The 22,225-nt window shown below is 44.9% G+C and overlaps 1 protein-coding gene across 1 annotated transcript; it reads right to left on the bottom strand.

The window, feature by feature from the left end:
- Nucleotides 1-450: 450 nt before the first annotated feature.
- On the bottom strand, nt 451-21,974 carry syndig1l (synapse differentiation inducing 1-like). Its single transcript, XM_034527984.1, has 3 exons — nt 21,444-21,974; nt 6,257-6,394; nt 451-609 (listed from the first exon to the last, which is right to left on the bottom strand). Exons 1-3 carry the CDS (start codon nt 21,972-21,974, stop codon nt 451-453), a joined length of 828 nt encoding a protein of 275 aa, XP_034383875.1.
- Between the last annotated feature and the right edge of the window lie 251 nt (nt 21,975-22,225).

Here is a 22,225-nt window from a genome sequence, read left to right on the forward strand (position 1 = left end):
ATTGCTTAAGTGAGCAGCGTTGTCTTTCCTCCTCAATGTGTCTTGAAAGTTTAAAGTCAACAGGGGTTCAAGTCAATGGGATGCAAACTGGACTCCAACATGGAATACATCCATTACTCAAAACCCTCTTCCTGTCTCAACCACAACAAAAAAAAACATTCTCAATCCCACAATTCCCCCTTCTTCTCACCCTCCAGCTTGACCTCTCTCCAGTCAGTGTGGCTAATCTAGGCTGACTGGGGGGGGGGGGGGGAGTGTGGAGGGGGGGGGGGGGCCTGTGTGGGGAGAGAGAGAGAACCTGGAGAGAAAACGAAAAGGCGGAGAGGAAAAGAGACCGCACATCCTCTGAAAAAAAAAAACTTTTTCCACGAAGTCTGCAGGAGCAATGCCGTTCCCACGAGGCTGTCGTTCTTCTACCTGGGCTCCCCGGAGGCGCTGAAGGTGCGTCTGCTATATGTGTCCTGGTTTCGAAAGGTAGGCGATGAGCGCGACCACCACGCCCACGTACACGCCGGTGCCTATGGTGATGGAGAGGGCGGCGAGGAACAAAGCACGTCTGGAGGCGATGTTGGCCAGCGGGAAGTCACCTTTGTTCACCGCCTTGGTGGTCTGGGGAAGGAGGAAATGCAAGAAGAAGTCAGACAACAGTTTAGGAGGGGACCTCGGGAGAAAAGGGTGACCTATTTTTTAAAAAAAAGGGGCCATAATTACAGAAGCTGTCTATTTTATTTTTTTTGTGGCGGTCTGAGGAAAATATGTAACTGGAAGGGGGGGGGGGTGGTCGCCGAAAGAGCTCATCATGCATGACGGGACTAAAAAAAAATGGCAATTAGTGTGAAAATGTCAAGGACTGAAAGGGTTCATATCGGCGTCTGGCTCTGAATCATAAATGACATCTGAGAAAAGCAGATTTATCATAATTAAAGTGAGAGGGAGAAAAAAACAAACACTTGAGATTCAGCAACAAAAAAACATCTTTCACAGTCAGACACGCCGATAACAAGAAGAGTACACTATTATGGAAGATATGGATAATACATCAACACCTTGAGAGGTGAAAAGATGAACATCGCAATGCCTTTTTGAATCATTAAAAAGCAGGATCTTCGTGTGCTCTTCCGCATGACATAATATACAACAGCGTGACCCACTTCCCAAGTATTTAAGGTTATAGTGCGTTTTTACAACCCACTGTAGGCACACATAGATCCTCTCTGTGGGTTGTTGCATTAACCTTTCTGCTTAAAAATACAGTTCTTTTAACTCAGACTGACCGCAGTATAAAACAACTTAAATATTTTAGTGCCGAGTCAGGCGGCGGTTCTCTTTAACGTTTCATGTTGTTTAAAAAAAAAAAACACAAAAAAACACCACATTGCCAGAACTATTGATCGCAGCAGCTTTTAACGATATCCAGAGCGTGGATATAGCAGCAAACAAGCAACTAAATAATTTGATACTTAATATCTTTAAAGGTGCCCTGTAGAGTTTCTCTCGTAGACGGTATTTCGAATATTTAATCCTATTAAAAAAACGGTTCGATAAAGCATTAAGTCCCCCGTTAATGAGTGAGACGGAGGAACTGAGCCGACCTTCACGAGCCGGAGAGGACACGTCGGCTGTGCGGAGTGATGCGTTCAGGGTATCTCGCTGCTTGTGTTATTCCACACCAGATATGAGGACTTTGCTTGACAATGAAAACAATGGATAAGAGGTTCCTCTTATCTGTGTTTACACCTCTGCTTGTTCTGAGTGTCTTACAGCTGTCTTACTATTCCAATGTAATTGCTTGCCATGAGGGAAATGAAATGTTTTGATTTGTTCTTTTCATTCATAAAGCTGAAAGTGGAATTGAAATGGTTACAGCTGCTATTTTTTAGGACTTTGTGTGTCTTCCCCTCGACTAACTTCTCTTCTACTTGACTCTGGATCTAATCTCTTAACTACTGAGATGAGATGGTGTCAATGCACAACTATAATTTAACGCACCTATAACACAAAACACCGGTCACCCTTTATTGAGCCGAATGCTCGCGAGTGTGCAAAAATGACCTTCGTTATTACCATCATTAGTAAATGATAGTGGAGATGATGTGTGTGTGTGTGTGTGTGTGTGATGAAGCAGACATCCGACCTCCAACTCGGAGGCCCACGGTCATTTCTTGCAAAAAAGCCCCATTCATTTTGGAAGTGGAGCTGGAAATAAAAGACAAGGTCGCGTTTCTTGTTCACGGCTGCGTTTCGAGAGGAACTGTGGCTGCCGGTGGGATGCGGTCTGCTGTGATGATGATTTTTTTTGTTGTTGTTGTATCTGGCGGTGGTGATGAATATGGTAAATAAACACCAAAAGCAAAGGCGCTGCACGCATCGACATTTGATTTTGCTCTCAGGCTGCGTGGGGCTCAAGTGGATCAAACGGGGCTTCCTCTGCAGGGCGCCGAACCTCGCAAAGCAAAACGAAGACTTTGGAGTCGAGCCACTGCTTTTCCTCATTTAGAGGAGCCAGCTGGTTCAGGTACCTGACCCTGTTGCTCCTTTATTTTTAGCTGCGCTCTGCATGGCTAACTGAAGCGAGAGCCTAAATAGAGACACTAGCAGTTGGTTTAATGTTGCAGTATTCAGTAACACATAGCTCATACACAGGCTACATGTCAAACTGGGAGTTGTTTTCAATTTCTATCAAGATGTTTTTTTTAAAATGAATATCCATATTCACTGATGCACATTGCACCTAGAAAATTATTGAACAAAGATACTGTGTTATTCATAGCCTCTGCTATTTGCACTACGGTCATGCAAACAGGAAAAGAGCATCCGCTTCAGACTCCCATCTAGACTCTATTTCCCATCTGGCTCAGCATGCTTGTTCTTTCTGTCTGTAATGTTCGAGTTAACTCGGTACGGCGGATGCAAATTACAACTGACACAAAGTGGGATGTGCCCTGGGTTTTAATATTAGAATAATTAGACGGCGATGGCACATTTGACCTGATAAAAATCGGAAAGCAAATGCAACAAAAGGACAAAGGATACCTTTCTAGCTGCGTAACGGCTACTTACCCCATTTCAAGTGGTTTACGTTTGTCTTTTAGTTCAATCAGATCTTCATTGTGACGTTGCACGTCACCCGTTTAGGGTCATCGGAGACATATATCAAAGATCAGACAACTCGATCTATCACTGAATCTCATGCACTGTGCTACAGGAACAAAACACTACATTTTCCATTCTCAGTGGTTGTTACATAGAGAAAAACACTACGCATGGGGTCTTTCCCCCCGTGCACCACATGTTTCATTAGAGCCGAGACGATGCCTAATAGTCCAAGACAAAGACCGCCAGATGAGAGCCCCGAGAGAGAGAGAGAGAGAGGACTCTTTAGGAAAAAAAGACTGGAAAGGTCAGGAATAAAATATTGAAAGAGGACAAACCCTTTAGCTTCCACGGTCAATAACGTAATTATTGAAACAAAAGCACAGTTAGGAGGGGGGGGGGGGGGCTTATGGGAAATTAGGTTGGAGTTTGCTTTCAGGCGTTTTTCACTTTGTATCACGACCCCACAGCAAAGGTCTCCAGAAAGAGAGAATCCTAAAAAAAAAGAAGAGTCTAACGTTGACACCGGATAGTTTAATTAATGGTCCGCATCGCTGGCGGGGAGCAGAACTAAAGGGCACTCATTTGCTTTATTCATAATTTCTCTCCACCGAACACAAATAATTGGATATCAGCATGTTGTCATGTCATGACTGAATACTGTGTGTGTGTGTGTGTGTGTGTGTGTCTATGCTCAGCATCAGTGTATAATGTGTATAATGTGCCGTATATAAGTCGTTTTTTTCCCTTGAATCCCCTTAAGAGGAAAATGGCGAGGAGCATGAAGGCTTTATCTCCACAACCTTGACAAAATGATTGAAATGTGGTGTCATAGAAAAGCAGATACCATCACAGGCTTCGCCGCACGGAGACTCTCAGAAGTCGACCCGGCCCCCGTAACAGGGTTTCCTTCTCCATGAACGGCACACAAAGCCACGAACGTCTCTCTTTCTCGCGCCCCTCTGTGAAACCGTCTTTCCCACCTCTACCACGGAGACGCGCATACAAATGCATACAAAACAAGTATTAGCTCATCAATTTCCATCCACTGTGATGGCTGGTGTGCTCGCCCCTTATTAAGGAATACGCTGCCGACGTCTCCGAGCTGAGAGAAATTCATCAGCTCCTCTAAACAAAACACTCACCCTATTAGCGGCAATAATTGAAACTCAATTCTGCTTCTCTATCAAAATGCTCCGAGCTAATTCCACCCCCCAGATATTCCCGTTATTTTAGTCGTTATCAGTTCTGTGTGTGTGTGTGTGTGTGTGTGTGATAAACGCTGCGTCCTGAATAAGTAAAGCACTGTTTGCCCGTAAAGACGTAGAATTAAATATGTAGTCTTTGGCATATTCAAAGCAGCACATGAATGCGTGTTTACTTTCTCTGCTGATGGCCTCACTCAAACATCTCTCCTTGGGAGGTTGTGCGGCGTCTCTCTCTCTCTCTCTCTCTCTCTCTCTCTCTCTCTCCGTCTTCACGAGGTCTGACCTTCCATTTAGACAAAAACACTATCGACCTGCCGTCCGCGGACTCCATTACGGCCGCTAAGCTGTTGCCAATGCCCTCGGAGTAAGTGGGCCGAGCCGATGCGTTATCAATTCTAAACCTTTTTCGACTTGGGCTCATTCCTCCCCCCCCCCCTTTTTTGTTTAATCCCATAATGCATCTGCATGCGCCGCCCGACGAATGCAGAGAGGAAAAAAAAAAACGGTTTGGAAAAGGTTAGTTAGCCCAAAACGGTGATTCTACGTCCTCGTGACGTGAGAAGATCCAGATCCCTACTCGATTCTCTGAGATGGGGCGGAGTTCACAAGTTCTCAACGTACATAATCCTTGCGCTAAATCCTGCAGAATGAATTCGTTTTGGGGCGATGGTGGGGGGGGGAGGGGAACGATTGAATGAAATGAAGACCAGTGAGGTGGGTTATTAAGCTATAAAATGAAGAGACTCCCCGCTATATCTTTTCCTGACAGCTCTTCTTTACGCCACCTTCTAAAAAGGAGGGAGATTGGCAGAAAAGCCATCCATCCCTAAACACAGCCATCACTTCCCCGTAATTACCCGGGAAGAATCAAATTAAGGTTGTGACAAGATAATTCACTGACTGCCTTCATCTGCCTGGAACTACTTCCCCCACCACCACCACCACTGCGGATAAGTCGGCTAAATGCTCAAGCTTTTGACAAGAATTCAAAGTCAAAGAAGAGAATGTAGTGAAAAGCCTCTCGCGTGCTTTTTTTAAACATAAAAATGATCCACGCAGTGCGACCTCTAGCCCGTTGACGGCACACTCGTCAGAAAGAGGCTCGAATTGTGAACCCCGACGAGCAGCGATCCCTCGAGCAAAGTCCACGTCGGTGTCCATTTAGACGACCGTTACCGCGCGGATTGCCGATGTCGGCACTCTCAGTGCACTCCGAGAAAGAAACTGTTGTCTGTACAGTTCGTAATAACGTGGCTTTTTTTTTTTTATCCCTCCGTCAAAGTCGACATCTCTGGAGTTCAAAGCTTCTGGATGAGATCTGATAGCTAAACACCCGTAAATAAATCACAATTCGGGTTTGAATTCGGTTAACGGTCAAAAAACGGGACAGAAAGACGCACCGTTGAAAGGTTTTCCCCGGAGAAACCTTTAGTGTGTTTTCATGCTCCATCAAATAACGGCTCTTTAATCTGTCTGAGTGCTCATCGCCTCTAATACGTCGGCACACCTGTAATATCCTTCATGTCCCGTCCAAAAGGCTGTTCTCTCTTCTTAGTATTCGTATTGCTTTCTATTTATTTTTTTTTTTCCATTTGCAAATAGAGGCTTGAAAGTGATTCGTATCTCAGCCATTACAGATTGGCCTCGATTTATTGATGGGTTGCCCGGTAAGAAGAGGCCTTGCGTTGGCAGTAAGAGTCCTTTTTTCATGTGTGATGGGGCCTTCATCTTTGGGTGATGAGTCATAGAGCTGAGTACGCACATGTCAACACATTGTGTGTGTGTGCGTGTGGGAGGATACACCTGCTTTGTGTTGGACCTCGACAAACCGATGCAGTATTGTTCAGTGTGTGTGTGTGTGTGTGTGTGTGTGAGACACACTACAACTTTTTGGGGGCGTCGGCATTGTGTTTGTGTGTGTGTGTGTGTGTGTGTGTGTGTGTGTCTGTCCTCACCCCTTGTGAGAAGTAAAATGCTGCGATCCCCAAAGGCCAGAAACAGCAGAGCATGGAGAAGATGGCCAGGCCCAGGTGGTCTCGTGGGGGCACGATGATGAAGTTGTCCTCGCTCTCGCTGTCGCTGGAGCAGTCCGTCTGCAGACGGCAACACAGGTTTAAAAAAAAAAAACACAGATTTCACCTGAACGGGAACAAATGTTCTACCCGGTTAGCTTAACTTAGTTTAGCATAAAGACTGGAAACGAGAGGGGAACAGCTTGTCCGAGGGCAACTGGATCTGCTCATCAGCTTGTCTAAGGCTCACTAATTAAAGGGACAGTTCACCCCGACATCAATAATACATCTTTCCCCCCTTAGCTGTAGTGCTATTTATGTATTTAGATTGTTATGAGACATTGGCTGTAGAGATATCTGCCTTCTCCCCAATATTACGGGACTATATGAGCACCACATGCCAAGTGCCATATAGTCCCATTCATATTTGAGAGAAGGCAGACGTCTGTATGGCTGATGTGACCAAACCAACTCAAACCAAAACAGTGGAGACTGAAGTGAGTATTTTGTCGTGTGTTTTATGATTTGATTGAGGTTATGTGCCGAGAAACTGTCTGGCACATAATCCCCCGTAAAAAAACAAAACAACCCGCAACTTGTCATATTTTATGTTTTCTATGGATTAAACGAACACGATGCATCGCGTTCATAACTTGGCTTCGGACGTGCCGGTAGTCTGATGCTGTTAGCATCGTGCAGTGTCCTGTCTGGCTCCTTTTTTGTTGTTGTCTGCTTCCAGTCAGATAACCCGGCTGCTGGCGGAAGCTTCGTTATTTTTCGTTATATCGAGCTCTTGGCAAGAAAATTAATAGGCGTGCAAAACTATTCATTTAAAAGCAAACCCCATCATTAATTAATTGCAACTTCAGAGAAGACATAGTTTAGTGTTGTTGTTTTTTTGTCCTCCCCTCATGTCATATCTTGTCGTATCTGATATTTGCAGCATCCCTTTGGGTCAATCAGAATCAGTGAACAAACGCTGTAGCGCCCTCTTTAAAAAAAAAAAACCCCAAAAGAAGCCATTTCCTGTGAAGTCTGGAAGAGGCTTGATCATTGGTCAAGTGGATTTCCAGACGAGACATGCGGGGGAAGGAGGCGCATTTTTTTGTAAAAGATGAAAGGACAGGTGGAGGTGACTTTCTGAGAGGAGAAAGAATCTGCATTCACTGAGAAGAAGAAGAAGAAGAAGAAGAAGAAGAAGAAAGAAAGAACAAAAGCTATTTTGCGTAATGGGAAACAAAACATCGAAGAGTCACTGCATGCCGGATCATTTCGTTCCCCCTGTAATGTCAGCGCTCGTATTCATGGACTTTTTGTGACGCCCCATTAAGTTCTCATTAGTTTTGAGATATGCAGATTCCTACATTTCGGCATCCAAACAACAGATGGCATAAAAAAAAAAGAAAAGAAAAGAAGAAGCAGCAGCTACGGTCGAAGGTACACTTCATTTTAAATGTGAAATAGTTATGAATCAAACACACCTCCTCCTCCTCCCTGAAAGCCTTATGGAACTATTTCACGCTCCATGCAGAGTTCCTCACGTGAAACCGAAGACGACGCCTTCAGCGAACCAGAATAAGACGCTCGCACATCTGCATTATGTTTTTCGGGGGGGAAGGCTCTCTCGGCCGCGAAGCCGCTGCAGAAAAGATCGGGGGCGCATTCGTCCAAACGACCTTTTAACGTAAACGTGACGCGTATGTTTTGCCCCACAAACAAAAGGCGAAGGATAACAATAGAGATTTTATCCCCCCCCCCCCCCCCCCCCCCCCCCCCCCCCCCGATAGCGCCTGTAATGAAAAGAAATCTCCGTGTTTTTTCTTCTTCTATAGAAGCCATGAAGCTGCACCCTTCACACATCATCCTGTTTGAAGGACGATCCAGCGAGAGGGGCGGAACACGAGAAAGAAATGAAAGAAATCAAGGCTAACAGCGCGCTGTTGTGTCACAGAAAATGAGCTTCAATATGAAGCTGAATATTATCCCCCCCCTCCCCTATTCAGATGAGGGGAGGGGGGGGGGGGGGGGGGGGGGGATGGGACAAAACACGGGGACATCATCAAAAAGCCCAATCATCACATTTAAGATGGAAAATCTAACAAAGGAAATGCTCGTCCCTCATTTTCTTTGAGCAATCTAACGTCTTATTTTTGTCAGTATCTTCATTAATGACGCTTTTAATCCCTCTGTGTGGTTTTTGTGATACGAAACCAGCACGGCCTGGACCAGCATGGCCTGGATGAGCATGGCCTGGATGAGCTTGGCCTGGATGAGCATGGCCTGGATGAGCATGGCCTGGATGAGCATGGCCTGGACCAGCACGGCCTGGACCAGCATGGCCTGGATGAGCATGGCCTGGATGAGCATGGCCTGGACCAGCATGGCCTGGATGAGCATGGCCTGGACCAGCATGGCCTGGATGAGCATGGCCCGCAGCAGCGCTGGATAGAGTTGTTGTTTTCTAGTCCAGGAGTTGGTGCCCAAAAAAATCCATTTTGCATAACTGGCACCTGGCTTGTGTTTCCCTTTTTTGCTTAAGTTAAAAGAAAGCTATAAAATCCACTTTCTGCTACTGATAACTCGTTATAAACTATACTAACAATATAAACATACGTATAAACATGCTTCTGATGCGCCACAATCGGCTTATAGCATTGCATGTTTATAGTTATGAGCACAAATACATTTAGAAGATTGAGTATCGTTCTACTTCCTGATTGGAAGCTTCGCGTAAAGTAACAAATAAAATCAAAATGTTGTAAAATTATTTTTGCAAACCATGACGACTTGGCCCTGAGATCATGATGCATTATAACAGGGATTATAATGTATTATAAAAATGAATTACAAATAATGGAAATGATAATAAACGGTGCAATTATGAAGCGTTATATTAAACCGTATGGCCTTAAGTCTTTCTAAAATGCTATTATCATTGTTATTAAGCATTGTGAATATTTATGAATAATTTAGTATAGTTAAACAGATTATAAAGCATTATATAAGTATTCTTATACATTGGCATCGTAGCGTGTTACCAAATTAGTAATTGTAATTAGTAATTGAGCGAGTACGGTTAGATTTTCTTTGAGGTGAAGGAAAACAAAGGGCAGCAGGACTTTTGAATTTTGAGTATTATTTTTATCTTGTTAAATGTAAAACTATTTTAGGGAATATCGTCCTGGCAATCGAGGCTATACTCTGAAAAACAACGTAATTCTGTTGTGTTTCATGCTCTGTTTGTGTGAGATATGTATTTCAGTCCGCAGCAGTGCAGCGTGATGGCACTTTGCTTTGTATTAAAAGTTATTCCAACTGGTTTGACAGTGATGGGAGTTAATTTGCTTTTTTTGAGGGGTGAAAACATTTTCAATTAGGTTTAATAACACGTGGCCCTGGTAGTGTGTCATATTGACGGATTGATGGGTGGGGATTAGTGGGTGTCTGGGTAAAAATGTGTGGGGGCCCCGCCGCCCACTAATGGTAGGGACAAAACAAACACACACACACACACACACACACAGACACGCTTTCTATGTTAATCCCAAAAAATAGCCATCGTAGATGACAAAACAAGTCTGATAAACTCCAGAAAATCGAACGAGCGAGCCAAACCCGCCCTAATCCGTCTCTGCCGCCTCGGACAATGCCCCTCTGCGTCGGCAAGAAGCCGAGAAGCTTATGCGTCTGCTAAAAAAGCCGAGATGATCGATATATATATATATATATATATATATATATATATATATATATATATATATATATTCTCATGCTCTTTCATAACGCTGTGCGGAGGCGACGAAAAGAGAGGAAAAAAAAAAAAAAAAGGTCATAACACACGAGCATAATGCGGCCCACGTTCTGCATGATGTCGTTCTGCATTCACGGCCTCGAGCGAGCGCTAGAGCGCAATCTCTCTCTGGAGCGAGCCCTGCCCTGCCTCTGCGCCTCAGAGCTTACTGACAATATCTGCGCAGCCTTCTGGCTGTTTGGAGAATGAAAACCATACATCATCTAGGGATACAAGCTGTTTGGTTAGCCTAGGCTATCAGGGAACAGGGGGGGGGGGGAGGAGAGAGAGAGAGAGAGAGAGGAGGAGGGAGGAGGGAGGAGGGAGGAGGGAGGAGGAGGAGTCACGCGAGTGAGCAATGAGGTCGGCCCAGATGGAGCATGCGGGGTCTGTCTGGATGGACGGGGGGGGGGGGGGGGGGGGGGGGGGGTAGGTCATAAATCATGACAACAGGCCACCGGTCGTCTCGTGGAGCATTCAACATGTCGCGCGTATGATTCGCGGACGTTATCTTTTATTTCCCCTTCGAACCCGGCAGTCACCATGTGGGGGGGGGGGGGGGGGGGTTGGACCGACATACTTTGGAGTTTCCCGAGAAGCCGATTCGATTCAAAGTGAACGGGATATTTTGTTTACCCGTTTTTAATAAGCGCGCGCGTGTTGACAGTCGTACGTCCTAATGACGCCGCGTGCCGGCGGCCGCACGCTGCTCGGATGTGTCTTGCGAGGGGTTTGTGTAAAGCCTGTCGACGTGTGGCAAAAAGGCTTGACAGGTAACGAAGAACTAATGGATGGTTTTCGCCACTCAGGCGTGACAGCGTAACCACGAGGAGCGCTCAAATAATTCATTTGTTTGTCAAATTGCCTTCTCGCAGCTTAACGTGAAATGCACCCTCTCGCTCTCCGTTCTCTCCCTTCTTTTTGTCTTTGTACCTTTTCATTCATTCTTTTGTCCCGATGTCAAGCGAACGCATCGCGGCCTTGCCCTCCAGGTGATCCTATGAAGATGACGTCGTGGGGGGTGGGGGGTGGGTGGGTTTGAGCCACTCGTCTCCCGGCGTCCCATTCATTTGATTTTGTTTTTTTATTATTTGCGTGTGTCTACGAATAAACAAACGAAGCGCGGCGAGAGCGGTGAAATAGATAAATACGTACGACTCTTTTTAGTAAACGAACTCCCCGTCGCCGTTATTTTTCAAGGGGCCTTTACAAATGAAACACATCACAATTAAACATTCCTCTTTATGTGTTACTTTGATACGCTTTTTTGAAACCAGATTTATGTGGTCGAGAGCTGACTCCTTGAATGAAATGCCACAGGGCTCTGGAATAAGTCGAAAAACAACTCTACGTAAAAAAAAAAAGAAAAATTCTTTTAGATCAATGCTTGTGTGAACTGCACACCACAAACACACATCACCGAGGACCCTGAAATCAAATGACAGAAAATTAATATTGTCTTTTCAACCATTTCATGGAGCAAAAAAAAAAAACAGCGGCTTGAGATTACATGAATGAATTGCTTTACTGTGCAGCCACACACACACACACACACCACACACGCACACACACACACACACACACACACACACACACACACACACACACACACACACACACACACACACACACACACACACAGGTAGAGGTCTGGCTGTTGGAAGAAAGTACTTCACAAGCAACGTGGAATTTAAATTACTTGGCTGAATGCGTAAGCAAAGTTAATGAGCGAATTGCCATTAAAGATGCAATACGGCAACAGAAAATTGACACTTTCAGCACATTTGCAATCCCTATAAGAGGAGAAGTAGTCGCCGGGAAAATCACACAAACTCAAGCCCGATGTCATCTCGTCGCGGGCTGTGTCCATTAGGACAAAACATGCCATTTGGAGAAGAAGAAAAAAAGGGAGCAGGCACACATCATTAGGATCGGTGCTCTTTTAATAGTCCCATCTCATTTAATTACATTTCTACAAAAGATGGCGCGTGTTTCGCTTTGCATAAGTGTCATCTGCAGGTCATCTGGCCTCGCTGTCCCCCCCCCCCCCCTTCCCTTTGCATCCCAATGCAGCATCAGTGGAACGTGGACCCTGTACTTGTATAGACACACACTCTGTACCCTCCGATCCTTCGATCCAGATGGTCATGTTTACTTATTTCCAGGGTGTAGGAGGCCCCGAACCCCAGCTAAGGGGTTTGTCTTAAGGGTTTTGTCATTTATGAGACGGTGTGATTGAGGGCTATCGAAGGAGGGAGGGGGGGGCGGTGGCTGGTAAAAAGAAATACAAGCTTTTCCCGCGCCCGCTTAATAGGAACCCTTTGATTTACGCAGTGCCTGGACCCCGGCAGCCCTATGAAGCCCGCCGCACTCAGACGGGAGCCTCAGAGGGACGCTCAGTCACAGAGTGTGTGTGTGATCACAGTGATCAAAGCCTCGTCACGAAGCAATCCTCTCAAACATGCATTGCAGTCGTCGGGTTGTGGATGGGGAGGGGGGTGGGGGGGGGGGGGTGTGTGTGCTACCTGTGGTGAATTAACGAACACGATATTTGTTATTCCTCTCTCCATCGCCGATGGCCCCCTGGCCTCTTGTTGACAGGTGTGCAATTTAGGAGCGCGTAATGAGAATGCGACGCGGGGGGAACGCCGCTCATCGTGCTCGGCGTCCCCCCCGCCGCGCTCTCTGTAAACAAAGTTGAAAACGCAGTGATGAAATCGGGGATTACAGCTGACGGAAAAATAACAAGTAGTCCTCGTCCCGTCGAACCAGAACACCTCTCGTATGGGCCATGTTTATGTAGTTGTTCAGCGGGCCTATTGGGGTGCAAAGGGGGACAATTGTCTGGCCTGCATGGGACTTTTTTTAGCATGTGCCTCTCTTATAAAAGCATTAAATGCCCCAGAAGCAACATTTTTAAAAAAGCTTATATTGTAGTTTATAAAAAGAAGGGTTAAGCTCTTATAACCCACAGTCCACACTGAACACGTCAACAGTGTTTTCATCAAGCAGGAGCACTTCACGTACCAATGAAAGAAACTCATCACACCAGAAGCTAATATCATCTTAATATCAGCTCCATGACGACATATTTCCACAAGACAAACACCAGATCCAAATATTGTAGCCACAGTAGAACTAGAACACCTTATGTGGAAATAAAAGCCACCAGACTGAGTTTAAATGATTGGAGTGAAGCCGCTAGCATCTATAATTTAGATGGCGATCGATGAAACCATTTAATACGCTGTATTACATATTCACACCCAATGAGAAGGTGACCTGCAGGAGTTATGAAGAGAGTGGCTATAAAGGCTGAAAAGCAATCTATTGTAACAGATGACTGATTACACATACATAAAAATAAAGAAGAAAAAGCCTCTTCTCCCCTAAAATAAAACGGCTAAATCCAACAGACCGAAGGACAATCATTACACGACGGTCCCCTCAAACGGCTCAGATTTATAACAAGTAATCATCCAAGAAGAAGCTGAGATTACCCAAAACTCAGAAGCCTCCCTCTCGGTTTAAAAAAAAACAACTTTTTATTACTCCGGGCTGCCGTTCGGGCGCGGATTAAGGAAGTTTGGCGAGAGAGACAATGCTGTGCTCTTTAAAAAAAATATATATTTTATTTAACGAACTACATTGGAAACCAAGAACGGGGAGAACTTTTCTATCCAACAGTTTCAAACTCAACTTTCACATATTATCTCTTCTTTACCTGAACAGCCCAGCGTTCAACTGTACGTCACACATGTAAAACATATGCTGCCGCTCAATATTACTGACGTGAGTAAGAGGGAGCGGAAAGGAGTCGTCTGGGTTCCAGAACGCGTCTCTTTGACTGTCGCTGTCACTTTCCGCGCGATGGATGTCTTCCAGGAGCGAGTGTCAGAAAAACTGTGCGCCATTATCCCCCAAATTTATGGTCTGCTCTTCTCCCCATCTTCAGGTGTGGCCATTCAGAACACCTATTGACTCTTCTGATTTCTGATGACGTCTGATGAGGTCGATGAGGGCTGATTTTATGATGTATAGGCATTTTTTACATGGTTTTTCCATTTTTTTTTTTTGCCTCACACAACGTTAAACCTATGAGAACGACTTAGTTATGTGAGCAGGTGTGCAGATGGATGTGTGAATAGTGGAAACGGCGTCCACATTCTTGCGCCGCTAACTCCCCACTCACTCTGGGGGAGGTTGTAGACAGGAGACAACCAATCAAACGGCACCAATCACTATAATTGTGACACAAATCAACCTCACCGGTTCCCCCACCGAACGCTGCCAACTGTGGCCCTCGGTTAAAGAACGGCTGCCAGGCGTTTAAATCCAAAGTCTCTTTATCGGTGGGCGATTGCACCGTTTTGTTTCATCTACTGACCGTCGTGTAGTAAATCGTCTGTCTATGGTCCTTAAACGGTACTCCTGTGCACCTTTTTTTTATTATTGTGGATCATATCTTAAATTATGTTTTCAAAACTGTGAAAACCTTTTTTTTTTTTTATAGCTTGAGCATTTAAGATCTGAGGGAGTGATCGATGTCGGTCATTCAAATGTCATTAACGATATATGCAGCGTAAGCTTTTCATAATTCGCCTCTGCACAACGCCCCAACATATCTAGTGTAACTAAACAATGTTGACGGAAACAGCAAAAGAACAATAAACGTACAGTGAAAATGTCCAGGTGTTAGGAGGAGGAGCCATGTGTCCAGGTGTTAGGAGGAGGAGCCATGTGTCCAGGTGTTAGGAGGAGGAGCCATGTGTCCAGGTGTTAGGAGGAGGAGCCATGTGTCCAGGTGTTAGGAGGAGGGGCTATGTGTCCAGGTGTTAGGAGGAGGGGCTATGTGTCCAGGTGTTAGGAGGAGGGGCTATGTGTCCAGGTGTTAGGAGGAGGGGCTATGTGTCCAGGTGTTAGGAGGAGGAGCCATGTGTCCAGGTGTTAGGAGGAGGAGCCATGTGTCCAGGTGTTAGGAGGAGGAGCCATATGTTCAGGTGTTAGGAGGAGGGGCTATGTGTCCAGGTGTTAGGAGGAGGAGCCATATGTTCAGGTGTTAGGAGGAGGGGCTATGTGTCCAGGTGTTAGGAGGAGGAGCCATGTGTCCAGGTGTTAGGAGGAGGCGCCATATGTTCAGGTGTTAGGAGGAGGAGCCATGTATCCAGGTGTTAGGAGGAGGGGCCAGGAATAATGATTTCTTCACTTTTCTGAATAATTTGAATCCTCGTTCGTTAAGACGTCTCTAGCTCTTGTTTTTATTATTTGTATTAGTTGAACTGTAACATTTGACTAGTAAGCTATTTGAAAAGGCAGGCGCAGACAGAGACATTTAAAAAAATATAATTTGTCTTTTATCTTGGCCCAAGCGGAAATGGAAAGGTAGAGAATAATATGTCATTTCAACAATTCAATGAAAATGTTTGAGATGCCTGACTGGATGGTTGACTATTCATCTGACATGACAGTATGGAATAAAACCACAAAAAGGTACATTACATGTCATTTAGCTGACACTTTTATCCAAAGCGACTTACAGTCATGTTACATTCATACACTGTAGACAAAGCTACAGGGAACAATTCAGGGTTAAGTGTCTTGCTCAAGGACACATCGACTAGGGTGGGGATTGAACCGCCAACCCCCTGATTGAAAGACGGACCTGCTAACCACTGACCCACAGATTCTATATGGTAATTACTTTGTGTTTAATTTTGAGTTAGTTTTAATCTCCTAATGTAAAAAACTGTGATTTATGGGATCTGTAAATAAGAATAAGGGACCTATTTCTTTAACAATTACGTGACATTCTCTGACGTGTCACCCTCTTCCTTTCCTTCTCTGGAGCCACAATGCGCACACACGAAAACCCCTCGAGATAAATATCCCCGGTTAGCAGAGGTGAGCGAGCTTTAAAATCCAATGGGCAGACTCGCTTACCGCTGAATTGAAATGATCCGAGAGATCGGTTTGTCATTTACTGCTTAATGACAAATGGGAAATCTACGAAAGATTATATGACCCGAGCTCACATTGGGTGCTGGACCCCTTCAGGAAAGGAACAATGTGTGTGCACTGAACTGCAGCACGACTACACTGTAGATTTAATGAAGGCGAAAAGCTCATGTCCCCTCAGATTTAGTGGCAACGGAATAGCCCTCTAATCAAACCTGGTCTGATTTAAAAAGGCTGAGGCAGAGGGCAGTTGGAGGTATATTTATGTAATAAAAACCCATCTATACATTTGATTTTACGCCCGTGAGGCATTAGCACTCCGATTGAAACGTTGCAGACGTGTTCAAATCATTACGTGTAATATGAAATGGCCTGACGAATGCAAATTTCAGGTTCACTGGAGATGGCGTAACAGATGGCAGACAAATAGAAATGGCGAGTCTTCTTCTTCACAGCTCGAGGGCGATTTCTTTAATGCGGGTGAAAATACACGTTTCCATCTTTAGCGTGACGAATGCACGACTTTAAAGATCAAAGCGGGGACCTGGTATTTATTCCGCTCTGGCCATTTACACGTGTTTCCCATTCATTAGTGACCTCTAAACACAATAGTTTACATTGCTGTTAATCCAGAGAACAGAACATCTGGCATTTTTGAAGAGGAAGCATATTCAGATATGTTCATCCAGGAGACTATTTAAGGGGAGAGATTAGCATGGATACTGCAATAGCATCGTTTATATCGGAATCGGAGAGTGTACTTCTTTTTTGGGAGAAGAGCCAAGATGGGCACTTCTTCTCCCAACTGTCTTCGTCAAAGGTTTGATTGACAGATGGTTTATCCAATCCCATGCCAAGTATTATTAGAAGGTGCTCGCCCTTTTTCCAAACAGTTTCCAATGGGTGGCTCCTCAGATGTTTCTGTGGAACGAACCATCTGGCTAGCTCAAGACCTAAATCGAGCCTTTGATAAACACGTCTTCGGGACTTGTGTTACAGAGACGTATTCAGCATTACCGCCAGTCACCAGAGGTGTCGCCAAATCACAGAGAACTGAAATCTTACAGTGGTACAAACAAATACAATTCATGATATTGCAAACCCAACTATTGCTGAGGATCTACCAGCTCTATTCACAGGGATGAGTGGCTTAAACTGATGACCGGTTCAACCGTCTGTACTCTGCTGTTAGATGTGCTACCTTTGCCAGGTGTGCCCACATATAGAAGTATAGAAGACCCACCACCTGACACGCAGGTCCACACAGCAACGGTATGCTTTCTTTTTTTTTTGGCTCGTGATCTCACGAGCCGGGGAGCAACAAGACTAAAGAGGGAGGCGGAGACGGAGGGGGGTCCGCTTGGCAGACCTCCAGTGCTCATTGTGCACTTGTTAAGGCTGGAGCTGATAAAAGGAGACAGATTAGGTTGTCTGGGGTTTTTCCGGCACAGAGGCCTAAAACACGGAAGGACTTTAGCTCTGTGTTGGGCTTGTCGGCATCGGAAGGCAAAAATTCTCTTGGCTTTAATCTCCTGCACGGATAGGGGGACGTTGATGCAGTGCCTTGCTCAAGGTCTCTTCAGCAAGGGTGCCGCTGCCTATCATCGCGGGCCCTCTGTTTATTGGACGTTCTGCTTAATAACGCCACTGCCGGTTTCCAAAATTCCGCTCAAACAGAATAAACGGCAGGTAATGAAAAGGGAAGGAAGCGAAAAGTTACCTGAGGATATACAAACACGTCTCTTACTGGATGATTTTAAAAAGTAATAAAGGGGGTTGTTATGTGGAGATGTAAGCCCCAAAAAAAAAAAAAAAGGTTCTTGACAAAGGGAATGCATTTGTTGAAACACTTTTGTGTGTTTGTATGCAGTTAGTACTGAGCGAGAGGTTCAAATCTTAGGAGGATTGCGCATTTCTCGAGTGATACCATTAAAATCTCACAGTTGTTTATTATAACGCACATTCCAAGTTTGAAAACAGAAACACATTTAAATCCCCCCGCTCAGGCTATCTATAACATATTTTGATAATTGTAGAATTTGTGCTGTGTCTATTAAAGCCATTTAAAAATAAAATGCTTTTCTCCATCGCAGTAGTTTTCCCCTATTTCATTTCTTTTGATGAGTTCTAAAAACAGCAGGTGTTTAATATAATATCTGCATGTTAGAGAGGAAGCAGATCGAGTTAATGACCTTTAATGAATTGGTGAGGATTTAAAGCGTATTATTTTATATATATATATAACTCTGATCAGCGTAATCCTTCTATTACAGCAGGTTATTGAACCGCGTATGTGCTGCATATTTGTTCGCTGTAGGAAAAGTTTGCTAATCTCAAAGAAAGCTACAGCAGGTAAATCAGCTTTTTCTGGCACGATCTCGTTGAAAAGTGCTGACGAATGATTTTTCCGGGATGACGAGTGATATGCATTTGAAAAGGCTGCATCCCGCAACACTGCAGGATTATGATGATTAACGATTGGACCCCAACTCCTTTTGGGTGCCGAACACTTTTGAGCTGAATCAGGCAAAAAAGCCCATCACACCCCACTGATTCCTTTCTATTAAAATCAATACGACTCACAGAGAAACAGACGAGATGAAGGGGGATTTAAAAACTCTGAAAGACACAGTCGGCATTGCGGCGTGTGAAAAAATCCCCGAAAGATGTACCCCCCCCCCCCCACCGACGCCCGTAGGCCCGGTCACATCAAACCCCGCCGCGCGACAGCTACATTTAGTGGCCAATTTTACACCGTTTATTTAAGAGGGCGATACATATTTGTACCGCTGACGTCTGTGAACCACATCGTACGGATGAGCACTGGCGACACCTTCTCAAGAGGCCTTTGTAATGTGGCGCCGAGCCACTTGCAGCCACACTGTAACCGTAATAAAAGAAGAAGAAGAAGAAGAAGAAAAAACACGAGAAATCCGGCTGGGCCACAACCATCTTTTTCCTTTAAAAAAAACAGAGCTTCCTAAAAATCCACCACCCCACTGATTTAGACACACGAAATCGCTGCGTGGCTCCGGATAACTGAACAGTTTAGATTATACCAGAAAATTGACTGGATATAAAAGCATAGCGTTCAATCCTTTTGTCACATTCACAACCTTCTTCAGAGGAAAGCCTCGACGACCCACGTCTTCTTCTCCCTCATGAAGAGGTATAGAGATTGGATTTTTTGTGTTAAATCTATTTATTTTGTGCACTGCACATGAACTAGAGTGGTGAATGTTAATGGTTGAAATAACACACAAGTATCATTGTGATTTGAGCTGAACATTGTGAGCTGAACATTGTCATTTCACTCCCTAAACTGGCTTCCAATGATGAAATGTACCCCAGGAGTTAAAATTAATGCCTACTTTGATACTCATTTGTTTAAATACAGGCTCTATATTTTTAATACAGGCTTCTACCTATCTTTTTCTCACCTATTAATTTTTTGAATAAATTTATAACATAGTTTTGAATCTCGTTGAATATATAACCAGGAAAGATTCATGCCCTTGCGAGTCTTAACCTTGTCTAAACTGACCTTTTTTACGTACCAAGGACTCTCTAAATAGCTCCTTTCATAAGTGTAACTCTATTATAACTCCACTTACAGTCCTGTTTAATTTAAGCATGATTGTTCAGACTAAAAAACGAGCATCAATGTAAATGCTCTCACCCAAGAGTTCAATTTTTAATGAAGCAAAGAAAGAAACGCACCTTTTGTGACGCGGCGGCGGATAAATGTTTTTCACAATCGGGGCCTTTTATGTTTGTTTTTGTGTCGTTCACATTATTCCTGCCCGCAAAATGTAGATCTGTTCCGCGTACCACTTGGTGGCAGCAGTGTGCAACGCGTAGGCAGAGAAGAGCAACGCGTGCACGCTACAGGGGCAAAAAAACATGCGTGTAAATATATATTGCACAACTTTAGATGGTCGGAAAAAACTCTTTATTCATCTTTATTAATGTTTGTTAGAGCTGGAGGACACAATCAATGCTTTTTGTAAACATAACCTTTGTTTGTTTACAGGAAAACTCCACAGGGCGCCTTTCAGGCTAATTAATATTTTTGCCAAACAATCCCACAAAATGATGAATTTTCTCTCAATGTCTTCGCCCATTGTGGTGTCAAAGGGTTCTGCTGCGAGGCTACATAATAAGTCCTGCTGTGTATTTTCCTTTTTTATATATTTTGACACTGGCTGAGGGGACTGATGATGCTGATCTTTTGTTTTTGTTTATGTGCTTGTTCATGTGTGAAACAGGAAGCATGTGGAAATGTATGAACAATATGGTAATGTGTGCACTTGACCTTTGAACTGCCAAGAGGAGCCTCCAGTTGGTGCAACATTATTCTTTTCTTACTCATCTGTTGTGCTTTTTGTGCGCATCCACCTACGTTTACTGGTGAGAGCGAGAGAGAGAGCGAGAGAGCCCCAGAAGGAACTTTATGGCCTCAGAAAATGCATTTATTTACTATATACAAATGCATATGCGACTATTCGCTCTTTGACATCATGCACACCCATGTATGTCTGTGAAGTCAGTGAAGAACCATGTTTTATTTTCTTTATTCATGTTATGCTATGTAACCGCGTCACGTCCCATTTCAGCAGCTCCATGTTCATCGTAGCGATTCCGGTTAATTCCGGCAGACTCGCGTCTGTGTGTGTGTGTGGCAGTGGGTTCATTAGTGTCTCTTGCAGGACACCGGTCGTACTCAACATCCCATATTACGCCAGTCCCGATCCCCTAAATCCTTTAGAGTGCTCTCCGCTGTTGGCCACACCAGTTGAGGGTTGAAAAACGACTGTATTTGCTGTAGTACCGGAGCACGTAATAACACCCCGGGTGATTTGTTATTATCTGACGGTGATTTTTTTACCAGAGTTGGGAATCGAGGCCAAGGTCAGAGGATCAAGTGGGATTTGTGGTTAGTAAAATGTCAGTCTGATCCGGGCGTCGAGCCCAATCGTGTGATGATACAAGTGTGCAAATACCACAGGGGGGGGGGATAGGTGTGCACGCCAGCGCTTTGGACACATGGATGGGTGGAAACATCCACCTGTTGTGGAACGTTAGGAACACAAAGGTTTCTCTCCCCCGACTCCCAGAGAAATGAACCTCCACGGCCATCGAGTATCTCACTGAACTAAAACTAAAGCATTCTGCGCGGATCTCTTAGGAGATAGTGCTTAGCATCCTCCATGGTTTGCACGCTGCTCTCTGCATGATGGCAGAAGCATAAAACTCAAGGCGACATTCTTTAGATTTTATTGGATTTCTTGATTTTAAAAGGACCTCATTTAAAAATGAATATCACCCAAAAAAAGAAAGAAAAAAAAAGGTCCATTCTGGTTTCTCTCACTATTCCTCTCTTACCTCGTACTCCACGTACTCCTCCTCCTCCACCTCGTAGGAAACCGTTTGGATCTTGACGTGCTCGCCGTCCTCCAGCAGCTTCGCCTGGGGATCCTCGGTGGCGGGCGTGTCCGCCCCCGCCGCGTTGGACGCCTCCTTGGCTTTCTTCTCCGTGAACGTGGTCTCGCAGCACTCGCTTTTGTATTCCTTAGCCTTGATGCCGTCGCTGTCCTCCTTGTACAGGATGAAGTTGGGCCTGTAGAACGCCTCGACCGCCAGGTGCAGCGAGGTGGCGTCCAGAAGCTGCTGAGATTTTACCTTCCCGTTGGTGTTGTAACTACCTCCGCTCATCACGTTGCCGTTGTTCACCTTTCCTCCGCCACCTCCTCCTCCTCCACCACCTCCTCCTCCTCCTTCTCCTCCACCTCCAGCAAAGTAATTAATAATGTTTTCCTGGTACTGGTTATTAGGGAAGTCGCCCCCGTAACCGTTGACCATGTGCTTACTGTTTTTGTCCAACAACGGGTTCTGGAGCTCGCTGAGATTCTCCATGGCAACGGAGGGCGAGCGGGGAGCGGTGTGTGTTTGCTGCTCGGCGACGACGGACCAAAAAAAAGAAGAAGAAGAGGAAAGGATGTGCTCCTCAATGGCGTGCGTCGATGTCAGTAAAGGTGTTAGCGGCGTTCAGCATTCAGAGATCTAGGGAGGACACAGACGGGGAAGGAACATGTGAGGATGATTTTATTCGACGTCCACCAGCAGGTGACAGTTTGCCAAACACTTGCTCGCATTAGATCAAAGTT

The sequence above is a fragment of the Cyclopterus lumpus genome, chromosome 24, assembly GCF_009769545.1.
Source record: "Cyclopterus lumpus isolate fCycLum1 chromosome 24, fCycLum1.pri, whole genome shotgun sequence".
Lineage (NCBI taxonomy): Eukaryota > Metazoa > Chordata > Actinopteri > Perciformes > Cyclopteridae > Cyclopterus > Cyclopterus lumpus.

Coding starts and splice junctions, on each gene's coding strand:
- syndig1l (XM_034527984.1), bottom strand. CDS start 21,974: ATGGAGAATCTCAGCGAGCTCCAGAACCCGTTGTTGGACAAAAACAGT. Junction 6,395..21,443: donor AGGAGTACGTGGAGTACGAG/GTAAGAGAGGAA, acceptor TGCCGTCTGCAG/ACGGACTGCTCCAGCGACAG. Junction 610..6,256: donor CATTTTACTTCTCACAAGGG/GTGAGGACAGAC, acceptor CTCCTTCCCCAG/ACCACCAAGGCGGTGAACAA.